Source organism: Abramis brama (assembly GCF_963993115.1).
Source record: "Abramis brama genome assembly, chromosome: 7".
NCBI lineage: Eukaryota > Metazoa > Chordata > Actinopteri > Cypriniformes > Leuciscidae > Abramis > Abramis brama.
Window position 1 is genome coordinate 2,867,055 of NC_139969.1, and position 26,269 is coordinate 2,893,323.

At 37.8% G+C, this 26,269-nt stretch overlaps 2 protein-coding genes across 2 annotated transcripts in view; both read right to left on the reverse strand.

Annotated features, from left to right (window-relative positions):
- The window catches only part of LOC311086068 (homer protein homolog 3), a 32,518-nt gene extending 15,727 nt beyond the window's left edge, over positions 1-16,791 (reverse strand). Inside the window, exons 1-5 of the mRNA XM_084118750.1 lie at positions 16,398-16,791; positions 15,683-15,732; positions 8,376-8,532; positions 1,658-1,789; positions 1,343-1,450 (exon numbers count right to left, since the gene is read on the reverse strand). Of these exons, the coding sequence (XP_083974876.1) occupies positions 1,343-1,450; positions 1,658-1,789; positions 8,376-8,532; positions 15,683-15,705 (420 nt within the window). The 5' untranslated portion in view covers positions 15,706-15,732; positions 16,398-16,791. The remainder of the gene's footprint in view (positions 1-1,342; positions 1,451-1,657; positions 1,790-8,375; positions 8,533-15,682; positions 15,733-16,397) is intronic.
- Positions 16,792-18,860: 2,069 nt separating this feature from the next.
- The window catches only part of upf1 (UPF1 RNA helicase and ATPase), a 31,928-nt gene continuing 24,519 nt past the window's right edge, over positions 18,861-26,269 (reverse strand). The window contains exons 22-24 of the mRNA XM_084119334.1: positions 25,364-25,587; positions 23,520-23,642; positions 18,861-21,278 (exon numbers count right to left, since the gene is read on the reverse strand). Of these exons, the coding sequence (XP_083975460.1) occupies positions 23,523-23,642; positions 25,364-25,587 (344 nt within the window). The 3' untranslated portion in view covers positions 18,861-21,278; positions 23,520-23,522. The remainder of the gene's footprint in view (positions 21,279-23,519; positions 23,643-25,363; positions 25,588-26,269) is intronic.

Here is a 26,269-nt window from a genome sequence, read left to right on the forward strand (position 1 = left end):
GAGACGAATGACCCAGCTCATCCTGCGCTCTTTCTCTCTCTCTCTCTTTCTCTCTCTCTCGTGAGGTGGGTCTAGGATTACAATAACTCTTCATTTACCACAGACACAAAATATCTGTGAGAAACAATGCAGAAACAGATACAGAATGTTGGGTGGTTGCCAGGGCGTTGCTATGCAGCTGCTGAAGTGTTGTGAATGGTTGTTAGGATGTTGATATGTGGTTACTAAGGAGTGGTTTCAATACATTACCAGGCTGTTAAAATGTTGGGTGGTTGCCAGGGCGTTGCTATGCAGCTGCTGATGTGTTGTGAATGGTTGTTAGGATGTTGATATGTGGTTACTAAGGAGTGGTTTCAATACATTACCAGGCTGTTAAAATGTTGGGTGGTTGCCAGGGCGTTGCTATGCAGCTGCTGATGTGTTGTGAATGGTTGTTAGGATGTTGATATGTGGTTACTAAGGAGTGGTTTCAATACATTACCAGGCTGTTAAAATGTTGGGTGGTTGCCAGGGCGTTGCTATGCAGCTGCTGATGTGTTGTGAGTAGTTGTTAAGATGTTGCTATGTGGTTGCTAAGGAGTGGCTTCAGTGCATTGCCAGGCTGTAAGAATGTTGGGTGGTTGCCAGGGCGTTGCTATGCAGCTGCTGAAGTGTTGTGAGTGGTTGTTAGGATGTTGATATGTGGTTGCTAAGGAGTGGCTTTAATGTATTGCCAAGCTGTACGAATGTTAGGTGGTTGCCAGGGAGTTGCTATGCAGCTGCTGAAGTGTTGTGAGTGGTTGTTAGGATGTTGCTAAGTAGTTGCTATGGAGTGGCTTCAATGCACTGCCAGGCTGTTAGAATGTTGGGTGGTTGCCAGGGCGTTGCTATGCAGTTGCTGAAGTGTTGTGAGTAGTTGTTAGGAATCAGAATGTTGCTATGTGGTTGCTAAGGGGTGGCTTCAATGCATTGACAGGTTGCTAGAATGTTGGGCATTTACCAAGGCGTTGCTATGCAGCTGCTATAGTGTTGCAAGTGGTTCTTAGGTTGCTACTATGTGGTTGCTAAGGAGCGGCTTCAATGCACTGCCAGGTTGCTAGAATGTTGGGTGGTTGCCAGGGCGTTGCTATGCAGCTGCTAAAGTGTTGCAAGTGGTTCTTAGGTTGCTGCTATGTGGTTGCTAAGGAGCAGCTTCAATGCACTGCCAGGTTGCTAGAATGTTGGGTGGTTGCCAGGGCGTTGCTATGCAGCTGCTAAAGCGCAGCAAGTAGAATTTTGAATTTAGGATTACTTCAGTTTAAGTCAGTGTGCTTTTTTTCACCTGCTTATGCACATATTGCACACAAAAGAGCTGATTTCACACCTGAGGAGCTGCGATACTGAGAGCGGCAGAGCTCAGCTCCATCTTGTCCTGTGATTTCTCTCTGGCCATGCGTGCAGCTTCCCTCACCTCCTTAAAACGCTCGGCAAACTGCAACAAAAAACCCACACAATGCAGTATTATAGAAGGGGTGATGCAAGTACTTGCAAACATGTCTGTGTAAAACTGCATTATGTTGTTTTTTAATCTCATCTCAAGTGTTTACATCCATGCACTTGCACAGATCATGTTCCAGGTCTACCAGGGACAATGTATCATCTGTGAACAGGCCATTAAAGCAGACATTATTGTCCACACCTGGTGCAGCTGATTCTCCGTGGCGAATCCGAGGCCGTAGACCGTGTTGGCTCTGCTGTCGGCCCACTGACCGAACTTCTGAGACGTCTTAGTGAACGTCATGTTGGGGCTGATCATGCTGTTGATGATCGCCTGCCGAGAGAGAAGATGTCAATCACAAAAAAACACTATGTATCAGATAATTCTGAATAAGCAACCATTTAAAATGATTCTGGGTTCAAAACAAGTTAATGTTTAAAAACATTTTGTGTAAATAATTCGTGCAAGAATGCCAATAATTGAGAATACATTGAGAAAACTCCATAGAGGAAGGCAACATTTCTCATTTTCATTTAATTTAACTTCATTTTAAAATACTAACTAAAACTAAAACTATATAGATATTTAAAAAAACTATTAAAAATGAGAAAAGCACACAACAATAGAAAATATGTCTCAAATTACATATTTTTAACCACAACATTTCACCCCAAATAAACCAGCATTGAAAGTGCAACACGATTTATGCTCGATTTTACAAACTGTTGCTATTATATTTTTGTGGTAATCAGCAGTTTGGGACAGTATTTGAACAGTGAGTGTGTATAAACAAATGCAGGTGCATAAATATTAATAAATACAAACAATCTAGCACAAGTGTTTCATGCAGCTTTAAATAGAGATCGTAATCTTTCAGGTTAACAGCCTGAGTCAGCCCTTGAGAGAATGTAAAACACGAATTCTAGAGTATTTCGAGAAGTTAAACACTTTAATGCCATGTTGAAGGTATTATAAGGATCTAAAATGCCCCATGGTTTTTACCAAAATCTGAAGAAACCAATAAAGCTGTACAAACATGCACATTATCATAGTGTGCTTCAACCAACAGATTCACACAATGTGAATGATATAAAGTGAGACACGTCCATGTCCATTACTGTAGACTTTAATTCACTTTAAAACACTTACAGGCTTCATGACCAAGCCAGCATGATGAAACAACAATGCAACTAGAGATGCTTTTAAATGATGTTTACAAAAAAACTGGATAGTTATGTCTTTAAATCAAATTTGACAGTAAAAATACAGTAAAAACCAATGCAATCTTATTCCTAAATGACAACAATTTGACGATGTTTATCTAACGTTTGACAAGCACAATCACAGCGAACATTCAGATCTGCGTTCTGACCCAGAGAGACCAGTCGTCATGTATAGATATCAAACAGTATCATTATATCTGTAAAAAAAATATTCATAGTATCACAGAAGTACTGAGATACAAGTTTATAGTTTGGATATGAACACTAATGTCTACGGTAGCGATCAAAATAAAGTAAAAATAAAGATTGTTTCATTACATCGTTACACCAGTAGGTGGCGACAAGTGACTGTAAAACGTAAACTGTAAAAAAATTATTTGTCATTGAATCATTCATTCAAGAGATTCATTTAAAAACACAGATTCATCCAGTAATGAAACAAGTGACGTCTTTATGAGCGAGTCATTGAATCATTCATTAATTATTATTTTTTTTTTTATATATAATTCCAATTAAATATATATATTTTTAAAAAGACTGCAGCAATTAATATTTTGTCAGAATTCTAGTAAATCATGTAGGGATGCACGATATTTCGGCCATATCGGTATCAGCCGATATATGTTCATTTTTAATATTATCGTTATCGGCCTGATAAGAAAATTATACAACATAATTATACACAGTACACACACATATATTATGTAAACACAAACTTTTATTTTGGATTTATCGATATATATCGTTGCACAGCACTAATATATATATATATATATATATATATATATATATATATATATATATATATATATATATAGCCTTAATATTAGCCTAATAAATGTATCTTAACTGAACTGGATCTTTCATCATATTACTGTTTCATAGAAGAGTTTGTTCACCATGGTAAAGGTGTTGTAGGTCGTAATACTCAGTCTGTCATGGCTTATTGTTTTCTCTCTTGTTCTCTAATGACCCCTGTTCCTCCTGACAGCAGGAGTCATGTGACCACAGATTACCATAATGGCTGAACTGGACTCGTGACAGTGAGGTCATCCTCAATCCAAATGTGGGTCAGTTTAGAGGTGTTGGATGAAGTCGAGACGCTCCAGTAATCCACGTACAACTGAGATTTAGAGGCTTTGGTGAGCAAACAATCATGAGTTGAAAATGAATGATGATATCACTGTAATAGAGAGATCAGACTGAGTGACGTTAAATACTAATGCAACAACAGAACAAGTTTCTAATCTTCAGCGCTCAGAAGCAAACTGTCCGGATCAAACTTGAACTGTGAAAACAAAAAGATTACTGGAGTATGCTTTACAACAAAATACGATTTCAGTCGGTCTACTTCAAAAATTTCAGTTTAATTCAATGTGGAGCTGTTTTTTTTGTTGTTTTTTTAATGTTGTTTATGTGTCTATGTGGTGTTTCTAATATGCTTTAAGACAAAGCATGTGTAAATTCATAAGTCGACTCCATTGCTGAGTATTTCCTCCTTAAAACTGCAGTGAACCAAAGACAGTCTCAAAAACACGCTTTGAAATCGCTGGTGTTTCTGACGTCACAAACTACCTTGTAACCAATCAGATCAACGTGTGATCGTCAACCAGTGGATCTCTGAGCTGAGTGAGTGAGTGGAGGCGGGGCTCATTTGCATATTCATAGAACCGCGCATACTAAATGAGGCAAGGGTGTCGAGTTACAGTCAACTTTTTGCTACACACTTGTATTCATTTAGCAGACAGAAGCAGTTTAACTAACAATAGGACAACAATATGCAAGTGCTATGACCCTTCCCAGTTTAATCTAACGCAGTGCATGTACTTTTTTATATATATATATAAATAGATATAGAATAGAAGAGTCTCAAAAGTTTCTTCACAAAGAGAGTACATACATTTAGGGCGTAGTATAAGTAGGCGAATTGAGACGCAGCATTAGAGACTAGTGTGTCTGATCTCACACCGCTCAAGGTCGTCCGTGAACTGCTGTGTTTCGATCGGTGAGACGGCTCTGATCCGCTCCATCAACAAGTATCGATCGATTATCCCGAGCGGATGCGAGTCTTGTAGCTCTTGCACTGATGCATTACTCTGAGCTCTCCTTTAAGAGGCGTCTCGTTCCCTCTGATATCAGGTGTTGAGCTATTAACCTTCTCTGCTGCGTAAATCCTCTCCTGGGGAGTATTTCGTTCCGGCCCTAATCACATCGACTCAATAAACGGCATCAGAAAGGTTGATGTTTATTACGTTACACCACCACATTTTCGGATGGATTTCCTGGCATGTTGAATCAGTGCACTGATAACACACTGAGCATTTCTGCAAAACCTACGGTACGTTTACAAGGGTGCTGCTAGTATGCAGTATAACAAGCAAAGTACGCACATCTTGCATTCATGCACTGAAAGCCCCCTTGTTGAAAGGAAATGCATTGAATGTGCACTACTTCAAATCTTAAAAGCATATTTAAAAAAATAAAAAAACATATTGCACATAATATACTACTAATGACATAAAAGGCTACTTAAGTGCACTTATATAATAATGTAAAATTAAATGTTTTACTTTATGTTTTAATAATCTTTTGCCATGCTTTAAAGTCCCCATGAAATCAAAACTGAAGTTTTTTGGCTTTTAGTATGAATATGTTAGCATTACTGTTATCTATAAGCGAGTGTGCTTCAAAACAATGACAAAATTCGCATTTAGAAGATATAAGCATTCATAATTTAGTCTCTCACTTCTGTCAATATGAATCAATGATTGTGATGACATCACTCGGCACTTCAGCTTCTCATCAGATTTTATGTCCAATCAAAAGCTCTCTAGAATCTGAAGCTCCGCCCCCTACATTATAAATAGACGCTGTTGCTGCGGTTGAAATCGGTCACTTGTTCACACATTTACTGTTTTCTACATGGTGAAAGTGCACTATATAGGGGATAGGGAACGATTGACAGTGTAAATATGCTTTCCATTGGAGTGAATGAAGTCTGGTTTCACGTTAGTGTCGCATGAACCGCCGCGGCTTCGGTCCAGAGACGCGACACACAGAGCGGATCATGTGATCGAGTCGTCGCAGACCAGAAAGCGTATCAGACCCATTTGAATTCTGCACAGAATTCTGTATTTTACAGTGATATGGAGGAGATCAGGAGGACACTGCAGCTTTACTGAACTCAACAGCTCTAGCTGTGATTTAAACGAAACGCTATTGGCTATTTTTAAAAAGGGGAGGAGCTGCTCGATATGCCCCGCCCCTTCTTCCCGTTTCAGTGGAAATTACGTCAACACATTAAATAATGCTGCGTTTCACGGCACTTCAGTGAACCTTTATAGAAGTAAACTTATAATGTGTTAACTAACATACTAAAGCACATGTAGTCCTTGATTATACCAATAACTATTATTTGTAAGTACACGTTAATGTATTTTAAATCTACTTTATTACAAATGTGTAATTATTTAAATCCGTGACACGCGTTTCAATAGAAATGACATTGAAATATATTTTTGCTTGTCAGTACAAAGACAATAGAAGTAATTATGAAGTTATATATGAAGATTTCTATTAACTTTTAACTTAAGTTCAACTAATATAGATTTAAACTATAATACATTTTAATTTAATTGTAAATAACTTGCAATTAAGTACACAGAAAACATTGCATTCAATTTGCACTAAAGAATATTATTTTTGCAATGAATGCTCTTTTTAAAAGCATGTGAAAGTGTACTTCTTTATCACAAGGGCCATGATGAAAATGTGCATAGGCTTATATATAAATCCAGAGAATACCAATGCAAAACCATTTCCCACAGTGCAATGCAGTCAATATGAGCTTCCATTTTCACCGTGATGAATAAAAATTAGTGACATCAACAACAATCTTCGTCTTGACTGTCAAAAGGTCTAAATGTCAAAAGAGGTTTAAAGGACAAATTAATATTCAGTAATATTATCGATTTAACCGCACTGACACTATCAGATGAGAACAAAATTGGAAATGACTTGCACTGAATAATGACACTATTGTCTTCTGTAGAGCTGAACCGAATCAACATTAAACTGAACTGAGCTAAATTGAGCTAGAAATGACAAAGTCATGGGTTTGATTCCCAGGGAATGCATGACCTGATCAAATGCTTACCGAATGCAATGCATACATGTAAAAATTTAAAAATGCATATATTTATAGTACGCCTCTGTGAATATAGTATGACTTCACATGTTGCATGTTACATTCAGTGAGTGAAGTGCAGTTTTCAACTTATGCAGTTTAAGTAAATTTTGTGTAAATAATTGTTAGAAATCACAGTTCTTGCTTCCAGTCGATCTGTGACCGTGCAAAGGGAAGATGGAGTATCTCACAGTGTGTGCTCAGCTGTATACTGAACATTTGGGCAATTGTCACAGGCCATCCAGGCATATTCAATAAACAGAGAATAGCTGTGCACAGTGCAGTATGCATACTGTATGAGTAATATGGTAATAATGTCCTAATGCAAACATACCACTAATCTGCAAATGTGCGGTTTGCATACTGTATATCCAACACATCTTATTTATATACTATACATATATATATATATATATATATACACACACACTGTATAGTCTAATATACTACATTTCGTAGAGAGTGCTGCACGGATGATGAGTTTTTAAAGGCCAAACCCCGGAAACAAGTTTCCATTTTAGCACTTTCGGTTCTGTCGTCCTGAAGTCTTTGGGTTTATTAATAGGTCAAGTCCCCCTGAGGTGAAAATCCAGCTTTTAATGTTGTTTATGTGTCTATGTGGTGTTTTTAATATGCTTTAAGTCAAACCATGTGTAAATTCATAAGTCGACACCATTGCTGAGTATTTCCTCCTTAAAACTGCAGTGAACCAAAGACAGTCTCAAAAACACGCTTTGAAATCGCTGGTGTTTCTGACGTCACAAACTACCTTGTAACCAATCAGATCAACGTGTGATCGTCAACCAGTGGATCTCTGAGCTAAGTGAGTGAGTGGAGGCAGGGCTCATTTGCATATTCATAGAACCGCGTATACTAAATGAGGCAAGGGTGTCGAGTTACATTCAAGATATTTTAATGCATGAAGACATTTTTTTCAAGAAAAAACGTTTAAATGTTTACATTTTTACACATTTGGTTGAGTTTTAAGGGATACATATTGACTGCAGGGAGACATTAAATGCTTAAAAAAAGGTCTAGCTCAAACTGTTTATGTTTTTTTTGTATTACACATCATACATCAGTAATACCCCCTCTTATGATTTTTTTTTCTAAAGCTTTTACTTGTTTAAAAAAGAAGAAGAAAAGAAAGCGGTTGCTAACAGGTGTCTAAATGAAGAGGTTTAAATTTGACTAATTTACTAGTTGCTTTCACATCCTCATTGTGGTTGTAATCAAACTATTCTAACTCAAACTTTCAGGAAACGTTTTTAAAGACTGAAAGGGTTGATCTTTTTTCCATTCCCAAGTGCTAGTGTTCATAATGGGCGAGACGTCGTCCAACTCATCAGGAGTGGATTAGGAGACACCCAGTTTAGCTCGAGTCTGGTGTGTGTTGGGGAATATCTGCCACAAAACCTGCGTTCATCACAGAGACTATAACAGCGAAACTCACCACAGACTCCATCAGCCTACAGACCAAACCAGTTGTGAACTAGAGAAAGCGTCTCACCTTGGTCCCCCCCACGCTGATAATGCGGTACGCGTGTCTGTTAGCGTCATAGAAGAAGGAGACGGTGACCGCATGTTTGCTGGCCGGGATCCAGTTGCGTTTGGTGCCGGGATCGATCTGGAACACATGAGCTCGTGTGCTGTAGATCGGCTGTTCCCTACGACACACACACAGTACAATGAGTGTGTGTGTGTGTGTTCAAACAACAACAACAGAGCAATACGACTGAAAACATATAGCCTACCGTACATATAAATACTAATAAATATTATTATTATTACACATGAAACAATTTAATAATATATAATATTGATCATATATTCTTTTCAATCTTTTTAAATATTTATTTTTTATTTAATCTATGTATCTATACATAATACATCTGTGTCTATTTATGCATTTATCTAAAATAAAATGTGTTCATATTATTGGTTATTACATATACATATATATACACATTAATACACACATATACTGTACATATACACTTAATATACGTTCTAATAAATATTATTATTACACATTAAAAAAATTACATTAAAATTAAATACATAATATTGATTTTATATTATGTTCAGTTTTTTTAATATTTACTTATATTTATTATATATATATATATATATATATATATATATAAACACATAAATATTATAATTTATACACCCATATACATACACACATTTTATATATATATATATATATATATATATATATATATATATATATATATATATATATACACATAAATATTATAATTTATACACCCATATACATACACACATTTTATATATATATATATATATATATATATATATATATATATATATATATATACACATAAATATTATAATTTATACACCCATATACATACACACATTTTTTTTTATATATATATATACACACACACACACACACGCACAGTATATTATAATAATATTTAAATTCCTGTAAAGATTAAAAGATCACTTTTTTAAATTCTTAAATACTCAGCCTTTATTAAAAATAATAATTTAAACCTATACAGACCCAAAAAATGATAAATGAAACAATAATTTTGTATCCAATGTTCAGATTTCTGTTCTGGAAATGTATGCATATTGCAAATGCATGCATATTTAATTAGACAAAGTACAATATAAAAATAAAATCATCCCTAAATGCAGGTCAAATTACATGGACAGCTGACAAAATATAATGTTTAGCATATTTTACATGCAATATTTAATATATATGGCATATGAATATGTGCACAGATCATGATGTGAATCTAAAGATGAAATCCGGAAGAGGATCCAGGAAGGGTTGCATTTCAGAAATGTGAAATGCAATAATCTTAATGCAACGCATCACTAGAGCGGGAGGATGGGTATCGCTGAAAGATGATCCTCTTCCCATAATGCCCTTTACAGAAATACATCATCATTCCCATCCGCACTGTCTGTCGGTCACATTATGAGAAGTTGCACCTGTGTAAATCTAACATATGATGGCATTAGAAGCATTTGAGATTTCATTTCTGCCCACTGATTATTATAGAGAATATTAATAGTGTTCGAGGTCTTGTGTGACTTAAAGACTTCAGTAAGAGTTGAAGTATTAGTCCTGCTTTCATTCTTCTCCCTCCAGCCTGTCAATCACTGTGAGTCATGCGTGAATGTCTCAGTTTGAGATTTAAAAGCACAAGCTCCTACAGAGTCAGACCCGCGTGTGTTTCAAAGACCTTTGCACGTCACCAATCCTTTGAATGAAAGAAATTATAAAATAATAGATTAATCGGCTGATATTTGGCTATTTTGAGATTGGCATTATTGTACACACACCAAAATCAACCAGCAGTCTTTGGCAATATAACATGCAATATTTATTTTAGGGAATTTTGAGTGATTATGTTGTAAAATAAATGCATAATTTGTTATTAAAGTGCCTCTATTATGCTATTTCACAGGTTCCTAATGTTGTTTCGGAGTCTCCTGCATCAGGTTTACATGCGTCCAAGGTCAAAAACACTTTCATTTGCTCAAATTATACATTGCAGAATCAGCTCTTTTCTCACAGAGTCTGAAACGGTTCATTCGAAGATTCAGTCTCTCTAAACTCCGCCTTTCTGAGAGCAGCTCTGCTCTGATTGGTCAGACCGCCCAGTCTGTTGTGATTGGTCAAAATCAAACGCCTATTAGCATATCTGAATTCAGCTCTTCCTCAGAGCTTGATAGATATACCATAACTAACGGTACACACACTCACACTCACTCACTCACACACAGACTCACACTCACTCACACACAGACCCACAGACCCACACACTCACACACTCACTCACTCACTCACTCACTCACTCACTCACTCACTCACTCACTCACTCACTCACTCACTCACTCACATTCTCTCTCTCTCTCTCTCTCTCTCTCTCACACACACTCTCTCACTCTTTCTCGCTCACTCTCTCTTTCTCTCTCTCTCACACTCTCACACACACTCTCACACACACACACACACATCACTTTCCTCCTCTCCGCCTTCAGGACTCCTCATCGCAACAGGAGTGCAGCTCTTCTTATAGCCTGCTCTGAATTCCCAGAATTCCATGGGGTGAGACTCCAGGCTTCACACACAGATCCCCAGCAACGGCCCCTTATCCGCACCAGCTCACACACACACACACACACACACACACACACACAGATCGAGCCGAGGGTCTGTAAACGAGTCCAGCGTGAGAGATCGACTGGCGCTAATGACTTTCAGCGGGAAACAGACTCCACAGATCTCTGGATCCAAACACCACACACACACACAATCCAATCTGTCAGTGTGGTTTGCAACGCGTCGACAAATGTGTTGCTGATAGAATAGATACAGATTCCTGGTATTGTTATAATGCAAAATTATTTCCCCCTCTGGTAATGTGTGCTAATAGTGAACATTATTTTTACTGTTTTTACTGTATTTTTATAAATAAACGCAGCCTTGGTGAGAAGAAGAGACTTCTTCAATAGGATATATATATATAAACACATTTTACACCATCTCATCAATTCCTCGTGGACAGAATCATTCAGTTTTCTGATTGACCTGGAAATGCATCACATTATGAATACAATAAAATGTGTTGTAAATGGTATTTCATGTTTACCGTAAAGCAATGAAGAGATTAGAAATGGGATGTTGTGTGTAACAGAGGAAACTGTGTCCGCATAAACACAATCCAACGAGAGCATTAACTGTTATATCCTACACTGCTGTGAGTGTGTGTGGGAGTGTGTGTGTGTGTGTGTGTGTGTGTGGGAGTGTGTGTGTGTGTGTGTGAGGGAGTGTGTGAGGGAGTGAGTGAGGGAGTGAGTGAGGGAGTGAGTGAGTGAGGGAGTGAGTGTGAGTGAGTGTGAGTGTGTGTGAGTGTGTGTGAGTGAGTGAGTGTGTGTGTGTGTGAGGGAGTGTGTGTGTGTGTGTGAGGGAGTGTGTGTGTGTGTGTGTGTGTGTGTGTGGGAGTGTGTGAGTGTGTGAGTGAGTGAGTGAGTGTGTGTGTGTGTGTGTGTGTGAGGGAGTGAGTGTGTGAGGGAGTGTGTGAGGGAGTGAGTGTGTGAGGGAGTGTGTGTGTGTGTGTGTGTGTGTGTGTGTGTGTGAGTGAGGGAGTGAGTGAGTGTGAGTGTGTGAGTGTGTGTGTGTGTGTATTCGTGTGTGCGTATGTATGCGTGTTGGTATATGTGTGTGTGTATATGTGAGTGTGGGTGTGTGAGTGTGAGTGTGTGTGTGTGTGTGTGTCTGAGTGTGAGTGTGTGTTTTCATCTCTGAACCCTCTAGCTGTCCATTTGCATCTTAGCTCTAATTGCCTTGTTTTTCCAGATTGGTTTATGTAATGAGGAACTACGAGGAACTGTCAGTGAGAAATGAAGCTCGCGCCGCATCTTTATTCGACACGCAGGATTTACAGAGAAACTAAATCAACACGTAGAGCTTGAACTCTCCCCTGTGATCTCCACAGACATGATCAAACCTCACAGGCTCAACACCAAACAGTCAAACTAGAATTTCACATCGTCTTCGGCCGAACTCAACATCATATCGCTATAGTGCGTTCAGGAGTGTGTTTCCCAAAACCATCGTTCCAACAAACATTCACACACAGCATCGCAGAGTTGTGTGTTTGGAACGACAGATCTAGTGGTTAGAAGAAGAGTTTCTAGTTTGCATGACATGTGGACTCAATAAATCCTTATCTTGAGCAAAATAAGCAATCTGACATTCAGTGCAATCTGTGTCTTTTATTTAGAATACATACAAATGTCATTTACGTCTTTTAGTTTGTCAAGAGATTTAAAGCGTAGTTTTTGAAGAGTGCGCATGTGTGAACGAGCTCTAGTGCGTAAGAACGAGTCTATGATTGAATCTGGAAATAAAGCAAAATAACTGAGAAAAATTAGAAATATTCCTCAGATGCCATATCCATAATTTATAGCAAAACATCTAGCGTTCATTCGATCTCAAACAGATTTATTAAAAGTAGGTATTACTCCACCACCTGCGTGACGTCATTAATCAACACATTTGAACTTTGACATACAAAGTCAAAATTATGGCACAAGTCGTCATATGACATATTCATAAAAAGTTTAAATTGAAACACAAAAATTGTCAAACTAATGACACTCAATTCAATATAATGAAATAAGAAGTCACGACATATTAAACTGAAATCAACATAAAAAGTGGAAATTATGACGTCATAATTTTGATTTATTTATCTCATAAATCTGATTTTGTATGTTATAACTTATGACTTATCATAATTTTGACTTTTTATGTTATTATTTAAACTTTTGTCCTAATGACTTAGAATGGCATCATTATAACTTCATCTCATAATGACTGAAACGTCATAATTACGATATTTTTAGCTAACGTTTCTTTTATATATATTCAAATAAGAAATAAATGTATTTTTTGGAATAATGTGCACTGATGATGAATCATTCACAACAAGACCAGGCGTGCATAACGCAAATAAAATCTTGACTAAAATGTTAAAGGTCCCATTGCATGGATTATTTTAGAATGTTTCCTGGGGTGCCCTTATAATTTTAGTTAGTTTTTTAGATCAAAAGTTGTTATAATTTATAAATAAAAGGCATATTTCCTAGCCTGATTTTAGCCTCTGATTTGAACGCTCTGTTTGAAGGGGCATGTCTGTGTGAGACCTCAGTGGAAACGCCCACTGCTGTGATTGGCTGCTGTGAGACTTCAGTGTAAACGCCCACTGCTGTGATTGGCTGCTGAGAGCCTTCAGTGTAAACGCCCACTGCTGTGATTGGCTGCTGTGAGACTTCAGTGTAAACGCCCTCTGCTGTGATTGGCTGAGAGACTTCAGTGTAAACGCCCACTGCTGTGATTGGCTGCTGTGAGACTTCAGTGTAAACGCCCACTGCTGCGATTGGCTGCTGAGAGACTTCAGTGTAAACACCCTCTGCTGTGATTGGCTGAGAGACTTCAGTGTAAACACCCACTGCTGTGATTGGCTGCTGTGAGACTTCAGTGTAAACGCCCACTGATGTGATTGGCTGCTGAGAGACTTCAGTGTAAACACCCACTGCTGTGATTGGCTGACATGCTTGCATATGAAATATCTAGCATTACATGTGGAACTCCCTCGAAAACTTTTACTATTACAGCTATTATACGTTTTTACTATTACAGCTATCAGGATTAACGAATCGTGAGAAGTTTTTTAAGTATTTAGATCTATTCCCATCACATAAAAGGTTGCAGTGATGAGCATTGAGCAGATGACAGCCTGTTGATCGCGTGAATGAAGATCTTATCATTGCAATGTAGTTTCTGCACTCTCACTAATGATTTCTCCAATGCAAACATGATGTACGTACAGTAAGAGCTTCGTTGTGCAGCGTAACAGCGTCATTGATTTCATAACGAGTTTTGGCAAGTGTCCAGATAAACTCGCGCTGTGTGATTGACAGCTTGGGCGACTGGAAAGGGATTGTTCTTTGATCGCTTTCTGTATATATTAATCACAGTTTAAGTAAGATTATTTTCATCCTACTAAGAGAAACAACGTGAAGTTGATCGTTTAGTCACCGGCTTGATTTACTGATGCATAAACAGTATTGAACGAGTTTGAGAGAAAGATTATCTGTCTGAGCTTTAACAATTACACATCAGAAATTCACATAACCCACTGATTCTTCAGAGGCTCGGATGAAGGAACTAAAAAAATACTTTTGTGTTCATTTGTACATCCAAACACTGAGCAACTGCCATGCTTTGCTCGTTTGCAAGCCATGATGTCTCTCGAGGAAAAACCAATATCGTGCTCGCACCGCTCATTTGCTCATGGGCGGGCCAAGGCAAAGAAGAGAAAGGGGAGGTGACCTTTCCCCTTATGACGACATAAGGGGAATATTCTAGATTCGCCCGTCTGAGCTTTCATTTTCTCAAAAATACCCAGGGCTTGGTTTACACCCATCAAAACGTCTAGCCACTGGGGGACCATAGGCAGGCTAGGGGAACTCATATTAAGGTTAAAAAACCTCATAAAGTGAAATTTTCATGCAATGGGACCTTTAAGACAAAGAAGGATCGTTTGAAGGACAGAGATTGGAGTAATAAGGGAGAAATGAGGCCAGGCGTGTTGTGGTTCTGACCCGCAACTAATGAAGCGCTCCGTCTCTATAATACACTGTTATACACTGCTTTAACCCATTACTGGCGTCCTGAAGGTCAAACAGAGGCTCGTGGAGAAGGACACTCCAGACGCCACAGAACATACATTGTGCGGTCGTCATGGCAACTGAAAAAAACAAAACCGGCTGTTTCATAAACAATATCCCAAGACCTTTCTGTGCAGCGGCAGCCGAGATGGGGTGTCATTTCTCAGAGAGATTAACACAGTACTCGAAGAAATCTCTTTATATATGCATGCAGAATCCATAATTCCCATGAAAAGGTCCAGCTAAGAGCAGGATTAATGGGTCGTATGAAAAACAGGTGCCTTGTCCATTTTCACAAAGTGCATTTCTGTTTTTGCTGATGCTCTAGACAGCAATCTGTCTGATTTATACATAACTTATGAGACATAAATGACAAATAATTGTCTAAATTGACTGTGAACAATGCAAAATAACGTTTAAAATATTATGCACTGATAATAAGATTCTCTAAAATTGGTGTTACCGATTACTGATGATTTGATCAATGCATCTAATCTGGCCCATATTCACAAAAACACCCCAGGATCTGATAGATAAATAAATAAATAAATAATTAAATTAAATGATCAGAGAAGCTTGATGTCTTACCTCTCTCTGTGCAATGGAAACATTCTTACTGGACAGACGAGGGTCTTCTTCTGCCATTAGAAATGAGAGAATTATCACAAATAACATATAAACCCAACTTTGACATATAGAAGAATTACATATTTGGGTCAAGGACGGGGATGAAGTTCAAGAACTCAAAGGCCTTTTAAATTAATCTTGATCAACAAAACTCTTTTTAAGCAAAACCAACGCATGCATAATTGCAATAACTATTTAGAATAAATACATCATATCCTAGAAAGATGATAAGAAGATTCTTTGGCTGAACAGATTTATGGGTGGTCGGCAAATATCATTTTCTGCATGCAATAAGATTAAAATGCTAAAAGTGAAGTTAAATCGGAAAAGTGTATGTTTGAGATGTTGCAAATTAAGTTAAATCCCCTTTTAGCTTTTTTGCAGGTCACTTTTAACAGGAGATCATGAAACAACATGCATACAATTCTATAAAAATGGTTTAAAACGCTGTCATACTGCAGGACATTGATTAAGATTATTGATTAAGATTAAGACAAGATTAATCCACCGTTTCCTAATGCAGAACTGGCGTAAACAACTAAACATTCACTCATGAACAGTTTTCATATGTCTAAAAGCCATTTAAAGTCTTTAATCTGACATAGTTGCAGACTGTCGTAAGTTTGTGTTCAGTTGAAGTCTCCTAAGTTCATATAAATAAGAATATGACTCTTACCCCATGTCGTTGTGAACACACAGGATGTCAAACTCTTGTTCCTGTTGTGGATCAACAGCCTGTAGATCGTGCTAAAGATCAGTAATCCGTGTGTGTGGAGTCAGTCTACTCAGTGAACACGCTTTATATCTGCATGGCATCAAGCGAATGCAACACTAGCAGCCGCAGAAACTGGACGTGATGACCGGGCGCGTGTCAGTTCCTCTTTTCCCGTGTTTTCCTGTGGTTGCGCGCGCGGACACGCGGGATTCCCGCGTTCTAATGTTTCCCGCAGCGACTTTGATGACGCGCCGCGACTGTTACTTTGTAACCAGTTTTGGCTTTGATGTCCCGAGCCTCTGTGCGCGAGCGGGTTTTGAAGAGACTCACACACGCACACACATACACACACTCACACTCGCGCTCTAGTGGACAGAAGCAGAACTGCAGCTTCTTCACTGCGTCTTCTTCTCGCCCTCTAGTGATTAGAGTAAAGAGCCGTTAATCATACAGACATTTGTGCTGATGTGACCCTAATGAGACTCTACAAACCTGAAACCATGGCGTTCCCATGTTTTGCGGACATGATGCCTAAGGTAATAGTGGTTTCTGAGCATGCACCACATGCTTTTTTTGGACATGTGTCATGTTCTTTGAAACACCCTTTAAAGGTCATTTTTTTATAAACACTTTTTGTTATACTAGTTGAAACTCTCTTCACATCCTGATAGCAATCTATAAAATAAATTGCCTGATATTAAAACATGTATATATACATTTCTGTCTTTAGCGTCCTATAAGACAGAAAGGGTTATTGTAGGCTATTAATGAAATAATTTTAAGTATTTTCAAATAATATTTTATTTTTAAATTTTTAAGTATGCATGCATTCTCTCTATATGAATCAAGGAAATTATAGCATATTTTCTATTCAAAAAGGCCAAATGTAATAATAATAAAAAAGTTATTTAAATCGCTTTTATAATTAATTAAACTAAAATTGGGTACTTTTTAAAAAGGAATTAATTAATTATAACAGCGATTTAAGGGAATAAAGAAAAAGAAAGGCTTATTGTATAAGTGAAATAATTTAAAGTATTTGCAAATAATATATATATATATTTTTTTAAGTATGCATGCATTCTCTCTACATGAATCAAGGAAATTATAGGATATTTTCAATTCAAAAAGGTTGAGTAATTTGCGCCACCGGATACTTAATTTATATTATATATAAATATTTTATGTATAAACACATTTTTCTTAAATATATACATGCATGTGTGTATTTATATATACAAAATAATTATACACAGTACAAACACATATATTATGTAAACACAAACTTTTATACACAGCACAGACACATATTATCGACAAACCTTTATTTTACCTAATTGTTGCCTAGCACTAATATATATATATATATATATATATATATATATATATATATATATATATATTAGTGCTAGGCAACACATGGCTTAAGAGCATGCCAGTGAATAACACATTTATTTTCAAAATCCAATCACTTTGTTTAGCAAGTTTTAATGTGTGATTGATGCAGCAAGAAGATTCTGCAATTTATACAAAATATTTACTTTAGAAGAAAAATATTAGCTTTAAAGCAAATATTGTATGTTCTTACAGTCATTTAATTCTAGGATTTAACATTCCTTCATCAAAGCTAAATAAACATCATTAAATATACATTTTGTATGACATTTGCATCGAGTAAAACCTTTTCTCATTTTCGGTTAAACTAAACAGAGCAATATGGAAGCTTGTTGCCGCCACAGAATAGAAAATAAAAAAGGTAAATGCGACTTTTTATCTCACAATTCTGACTTTTTATCTTAGAATTGAATGATATTAACTCGCAATTCTGAGGGAAAAAGGTGTTTTTTCGAGCTTCCATAGACCACTTACACAATGCTCACAATAATTGTAAAAGTACAAGAGACTGAACGTGATTCAAGACCCTGATATATTTTTTGTTCTTCGCTTAGAAGTAAATAAAAGCTGAAAATGCCTTTGCAGCGATAATCCAACATCCGAGAGCGACGTTTACATGAATATGTAAATCCTCTCAATAAGCCGCCATTAAGAAAGCATCTGATCGTATCGATGTGGATGTGTTTACATGAGCTGCGATTCACCCGCATGTCAACAGATGAGCTAATTAAAATCACACTGTTATGATAGTTTGACTATTAAGTGTATATTTAAAGGAAAGAAAGGCTCTCAGGAGCGCGTAAACGTCATATCCTTTTGATTTTCGCGGCAAAAACGTCCCGAGTCCTTCACATAAAAATCATTCTGGCTTTCATAGTCAACCTAGAATGTTGGGGAAGGTCTCGTTTTTAAGTTTCGCTACAAGGTGTTCACACATTGCAATTAAAAAAAGCGATTAATAACGATTTCGTTCATATAGTTTCATTGTAGATCATACACAATTAAGGCAATGAAGCAACTACACATACATTGGGTGAAAGAAAGCAACATTTATTTGTAAAGTTACAAGTACATACTGTGGGGGGTGAAAACTCTTTCCACAAAACAAAATCCTGAATTATACTTAATATCCTGATATTTTTCCAATGTCCCTCTTCAATGCAAGTTAATTTATTGTTTGATTTCCATCAAATCTGATATCTGAATGCAACTTTCGCAGCGGCTCCTCTCAAGCACTTCAAGCATGATCTCTTCATCATACTCTGTTCATAACCAGAATATATATATCACTATGGATCACCTTGGCCTGAATATCTCATTGTCATTGGCAACCATTTGGCTGATGTTATATCAAATCTGAGCATTGATATATTTACAGTTGAAGTATGAAAAGTGAACACAAAACTGTTTTAAGGAATTTCAGAGAATGGGTTAACTCTAAAAGAAGAGGTTAACATGGAAAAGACGGAATATCAGTCGCTGAGCGGAACGCATACAGAACGTCAGAGTTACAACATTTTTGCAACGTTGGGTTATGAATGAATCATGATTGTCTTGTGGGCAAAGAAAAAGTAAAGCATATGTGAGCTTAAAATGAATCTGTGGCTTGATGCTTATAAAATGCGAGTGGGTGATACTTCTAAGTAATATTAAACAGTCAAAAAGTGTTGCAAATATGGAGTGACAGCAAAGGTATAAACACTCCAAAGTAAAAGTACAAAGTTGAGGCGACTGGCATCGGTCGGAAACAGATGTTAAAAAAGCTGCCATAAAACTCTGAATGGGTCCGTGGAAACCAAATAAAGTTGAGCAAATTTCCACACAGAGAGGTTACGAGAAATTCACGTCAGATCGTACAAATAAAAATGAGCTACTAAGAAGGGGGAGGAAAAAAAAACTAAAAAAGCAAATAAGCAACTAGAACATGGGGGAAAACAAAGCAAAACTACAATCTATCACTAATAATAATAATAATGATAATAATAATAATAATAAGGAGGAAGGGCAGTCTGGAAACATACACACACACACACACCCCTCTGGTTGGCGATTACCGCCGCTCTCATTGACATCATCATCATCATAAAGCAAGAGAGCACGACGGCGCCTCTTACGGTCAGACACAAAAACAGCGAGAATCTCACCTGTCTGTCCTTCGCATGGGTCTCCGATCTCCTGCTTTCTTTCTCTGAGGTGCAACCGCTCATTTTCACCTTTAACTAAAGCGACTGGGGCGCAACAATATTATGATGGCGTCCTGATTGGACAGAATAGAAGTGGGAGGGGTTTACTGTGATTGACACGTGTCTCATCTCATAATGAATCACATTTCAGCACTAATGGATCTGAAGTTTCTAACCCTTGGAAACCTGATTGTGACTATTTTTTGACTGACCAAGGCAAGAATCCTGTTGGTTTTGATTGATTTTTTTGTTTTGTTTTTGTAGCAAGGTAAGAGATTTAAGAAGCCACATCTAAATCAAGCAGGCTAATCGAGTGGTTCTACTTCACTGTTTATTCTAGTTAAACAAAAAAAAAAAAAAAACTTTTTAAAAGAGGAAAATAAGAAAGGATAGATCCGTCGGCCCCGTCCGCTCTGCAGAGACCGAACGTTTAAAAAGAAAAGAGAAAGCCATTTCTACCCCTTTTTTGCTTTCGCAAAATCACCTAAGCAGAGAGCGGCTAAGATGTGACGGGCCTTCGGATACACGGCACCTCTTACCCTCCTTCTTCAGGCGGAAAACTTTCCTCAAAGTTGAATCGTCCTTCAGAGTGCCCTAGCACCTTTCGTTGGAGACCAGCGTGCTCGGGAAAACGCGAAATTAAACGCAAAAAACACTCGTCCGTTCTCTCAGAGATGTTCGGTGGCAGAACCTGAATGTCAGATCTCAACTTTGAGGGGAACACTATTTTCCCCCAAAATCAGCTGCTTGAAAAGCGTTTATAATTACTTTAAATACGTCACCCCCTCTCTCAGCTCGTGGAGACGACAGAGCAAGCGTGGTTTTTGCAGGTAAGTTTTAAGAGAACTTCATCTTTTACTCCTCCCTCTGTTGGCAGGGCAAGGCCTGAGGCTGACGTCGGCAGCCAGGCGAGAGAGAGAGGAGGCCGGGAAGGGTCCCTGCGCTCCAGGAGCCTCCTCCACGTTGCGGAGTTGCAGATCGAAGATCTCGTGTTTCGTCTCCTCCTAACACTGCGTCTCCCCTCTCCTTCCCCGTCCTCAACGAATGGTGGATGTAATCCGCCACTCACACGTTCTCTTTCGTCCTGTCCAGCTTTACTCCCCTCCTGTGATTGGTTTGATTCTCTCCTGTTGCTCTCACACCATGGTGCTTCAGTTGTAACAGTGGTAAACGGGCATCCATGTTTGTTCTTTTTTTATATTTACCCATATTTAAAATGCTGATGAACTAAGCTCAGCACAGGCCTAGCTCCTGTTCCAACAACCTGTGGACACAGGCAGAGACACACATGTTTTATTACATGCATTAATAGCCAGAACTGGAATGCTTTTATAAAATAAAAATGCTCAGAAATGGATTGGCCCATCATTTTAAAAGTGAGACAATAATAATACTGTGGTGTGCTGAAGTGGTAACAAAAGCCCTATTCAGACGGGATTAACTTCACAAGGGTAGATGGAGTAATGTAATTTTACCACAGGACGTCTGTAATATTAATGGCCAATTCGCAAGGGATAAGATATCTCAGTAAAACTAGCAGAAGGAGAGTAACTCGATTTGCCGTCACTCCTGTCCTCATGTGTGTATTACACTGCTTCCTCATACCACGTGCGCAAACACATATAACCTATATATATATATAAAACAGTTATGTCCGGTCGAACGATGTATTAATTAACTTCAGATTGGATTGTGTTGGTAAAAGGCAGTTATCTAACGCTAAAAGATGTTTCGTGCCTCTAACAAGTGCTTTCGATCTTCTCTCTGATCTGAATGGTGTGTGTGAAACACTTGAGTTTTGCCACAGACTCGTCCCAGCGTCTCGAACGCAACTGAATGCCTTTTCAAGCGTCTCCATACTTGAAAATACATGGAAAACTACTTTTAAACAGGAAATGACGAAATATTTATGTACATATTTACAGCGGGTCTATTCGCACGGGATTAGTATCACCTGAGGTCATTTTTCCTGACCTTTTTACTGAAGGTAAAAGTCGCCGCAATCTTTACTGACACTGTCCGTCATGATCACTGAGATGCACATTCGGATGGGACTAAAATCACAGAGAAGCTCAAGGGCCTCATTTATAAAACTTTGCGTAGGATTTGCGTCAAAAGTGGCGTACGGATGAAACATAGGACGTGCGTACGCACAGAAATATTCGGATTTATAAAACCGTGCGCACGCACATCCTACGCAGTTTTCCCTTAATAAATCACAATCAATTCTAAATGTAGCGCAGCTTTTGTGGCTTCATGTCACGCCCATAGTTGCCCATAAATAGTCCGTGAAACGCCCACAAGTTAATATTCATCGATTGCGAAATCATGGCAAACACAGAGAGGAAAACCAAGAAATGTAACTTCACTCAATGTGAAGTAGAAATTATCGTTGGCGAGGTGGAAAAGAGGAGTAAAATGTTGTTTGGAGGTCACAGTGTGGGCATTACTAATGCCAAAAAGGCACTTGAGTGGCAAAAGGTTGCAGACGCCGTAAATGCTGCAGCCTCACAACCTCGGACCGTGGCCGAAATAAAAAAGAAAGACTTGCTTTGTGAAGTCTTCATGTTATTTATGAGAGGCAGTATTGCCATTTCTTTTACAAAACGGTCTACAGTTTCACACATTTTCACACACTTTCACGTGTTTCTTCCATCTGCCGACGGTGTCGCCATTTCTCATTTCACCCGTTTTTGTGTGTACGCCTGGGTCAGAGTTTGCGTGAAGGACCGAACATTTTCCCGTCAAGTTTGCTTTTTATTAATACCAATTATTGCGTAGAGAGCGGCATACGCCTCCTTTTGTGCGTACGCAACATTTATAAATGAGGCCCCTGGTGATTATTACTTTACCCCACCTCTCCATGTTAAACTAGTCCCGTCCGAATAGGGCTAAAGTCTGTCTGATTCATGTGTGTAGATAAAAAATAGCACATAATATGAAACATGATGGTTTTTTTTGGTGTCTAGGTCATCCAGGCATCACTCACACCAACCAGGCGAGTAAATTAATGTACACTGTCATTCAAAAGTTTGGCGTTGCTAAGATTGTATTGTTTTTTGAAAGAAGTCTCTTATGCTCACCAATGCCTTTATTTGATCAAAAATAACCAATATTTAAAATAGCTATTTTCTATTGAAATACGTGTTAAAATGTAATTTATTCATGAGATGCAAAGCTGAATTTTCAGCATCAGTGTCACATGATCCTTCAAAAATCATTCTAATATGATTATTTGCTGCTCAAGAAACTGATAATTTTTTTTCAGGATCCTTTGATGAATAGAAAGTTCAAAAGAACAGAGTTTATTTGAAACAGAAACTTTTGTAACATTATAAATGCCTTTAATGTCACTTCTTTTGATCTATTTAATGCATCCTTGCTGAATAAAAGTATACATTTCTTACAATATATATATACATATATATATTTCTGACCCCAAACTTTTAAATGGTAGTGTATGTGTGGTCTGCTGAGATGTGTGTGTGTGTGTGTGTTGTCTTACACTCTAGTACTGTGAGAGTCCAGTCACTCCTCCGTGCTGATAAGCCCGTTCGCCCTGGTAGGTTGAATCCTGGGAGAGCGCCACATCCATCTGGGATTTGAACTCATCACCCAGGTAGCTGTCCTGTTTCACACAAAAGACCCACACAACTTTAACACAGATTCAAGTGGCTTACTGTTTGCATTACAGATTTGTGCAAAACTTTTTCGATATTTTCTAAATCTCGATAAAAATCTATTGCAGGAACGACGATGTCTCCTTTAATCAATGTTATGTGCAACTAAAACGTAATTTTAAGTAATTCCAAAAATCATGGAAACAGATGTATATATAACATATATCCCAGCCACCACACTAGCCATTATTTTTAATAGGCGTGTTATTCAAGCACTAATGGCAAGGAAAGCGCCTTATACTGGGAGTGGCTCATATAAGGTGTTTGAGTGTTTCTCCCTCATTTCTGCTTCAAGATCTTGATGACATTTCTTTGTTGTTGAGAATCCAGTATTCCCATGATCCCATGTCTTTTATGAGTTTAATAAAGAACATCTCGTCTTCTGCACAAACATACCACGCATTTCTTTAAAGAATGACTTTTACGAACGCCAGGTGACCTGTAAATGTGAAAAAACCATTGCAGTTCTGCAATATATTACTTTTTCCAGTTGCCTGTAAAACCACCTCATTCGAACGTAAAAACTTTTTTGCGATATTAGGAGTTTTTAGCGAAATTGACGTGTTTCTATTGGGTGTATTTTCAATTCGCAATTTGAAGGGTAATGGAAACACGGCTATTTATTATTTGGGCAATAATAGATCATGTCTTTTTAAAAATAATCATAAAGGCATTTTTGCACTACATCCTTTTTAAGAGGTTAAACAAATTGACAGGGATCTTGAAAAGACAATAGGTCTGTGTGAATATATTCACGGCTAAAGAAGCCTGACACAACATTTAAGAAATATATTCATTTCTGAAATATAGTCCCAATAATTTAAAAGGCACCTAATATGCTTTTTTATGCTTGTGTGACATCATTTAGAACAAAATCAGGACAAAGTTAAGTTTGTTTGGAGTTCGTTTCAGGAGTTTGAAAAAATGTCAGTGCATCCCTAGTACTTGGCTCTGTTTTAAAAGGCGGGTGCTGGTGTTTCGCATGTGTTCGGCCAATCAGCGCACACTTACAGTACAGGTAGTTCGCATTGTGCTGGTTTAGACCCTACTCTGAAGTAGGAGCTATTTTAGTTCCCCCAAAAGGGGTTCCTAGACCTAAAATCTTTCCTAGTTCCTGCGGTGCGAAAACGCCACAAACCGGGTCCTTCCGCCATTAGTTCTAGGAACTACGACAAGGTTCCTCTGGTGCGAAAGCCCCTATTGCAATGCATTACTTTTAAAAGTAACATTCCCCAACACTGCTAGCACACCCCAAAATCAAAAGTATAAACTCGTAAAGGAGCATAACATGGGCACTTTAAACTCAAATGCTGATGTTGCACACTGGGTCTGAAATTTTCGTATGCGTTTTTACGTATTCGTCGGCTCTGAATTGTCAAAACACCTCTCAAAATGAGCTACTTCCCTGTAGTTCAAACAGTAGAGCGTTGGCGCTTGCAACGCCAAGGTCATGGGTTCGATTCTCAGGGAAAGCAAGAACTGATAAGAATGTAAATGTGTACCTTGAAATGCAATGTAAGTCCCTTTGGATAAAAGCATCTGCGAAATGCATACATGTAAATGCTTGCTACGGATGCGAAAAACGCAGAAATTCGAACCCGATCCAATTTTTTTTAATGACTGGTGAAAGTTTCGGAGGCCGTGTGCAAGGACCTTAAAGTGTGTGTACCTGTGAGAGCTCAGGCTGGGACAGGCCAGGCTGGCTCATCTGTGAAGGCTGGCTCATAGTGATGTAGCCCTGGGTCAGAGGACCCTGAGAGAAGGGCTGGGACACCAGATCCTGACTGGCCTGGCTGCTCGGCATGTTGGCCTGCCCACTGCCATGGTTCCCCGTGCCACGGTTCCTCTGGCGACCTCCACGACCCCCGGTCTTACCTTTAGGAGCACCGCGACCTGTGAGCAGCGAGAGAACTGATTAATATCGGGATCAGTGTTATTTTACTATCATTAAGATACTAATATTGCTTTCATGAATATTTTGAATCAGCTTTTATTTTAATGTTTTCCATTTAAATTTTTATTTAAAGTTTAAGTAATTTTGTTGCGTTTAAAAAATACGTCTAAAGGTTTTTTTTAAATACATTTTTACTTCAGTTTTAGATTTTAGTTATTTTAGCACATCGAGTTAAACTAATTGAAAAAGAAATTTTTACTTTAAATTTAAAAGCGTTAGTTTTTAAAATATTTTAAATTAGCTTTTATTTTTAGATTTTCCATTTTCTTTTTAGTTAAAGTTTTAGTAATTTAGCTTTTTTTTATTAGTTTTTTTTTCCATGTTTATCAATCTTTTTTTTATTTTTTTAATACATCATGATAAATGAAAATGAGAAATGTTTTCTTGGCAACTAGCTGAAATAAATTAAGTTTACGTTGTTTTTTTAAATAATTTATTCCAGTTAGCATTTATTTAATTTAAAGTAACATGTTTTTTTAATGCTTTTAGTTTTAGTTAACTATAATAACCCTGATCGTGATTTGATTCTGCTTCACCTCTTATTGCTCTATTCAAAACGTTATTCCCCATCTCTTTTCCAAAGGCCAAGGCAAGGTTTCTACACTATTGTGGAATTGTTTT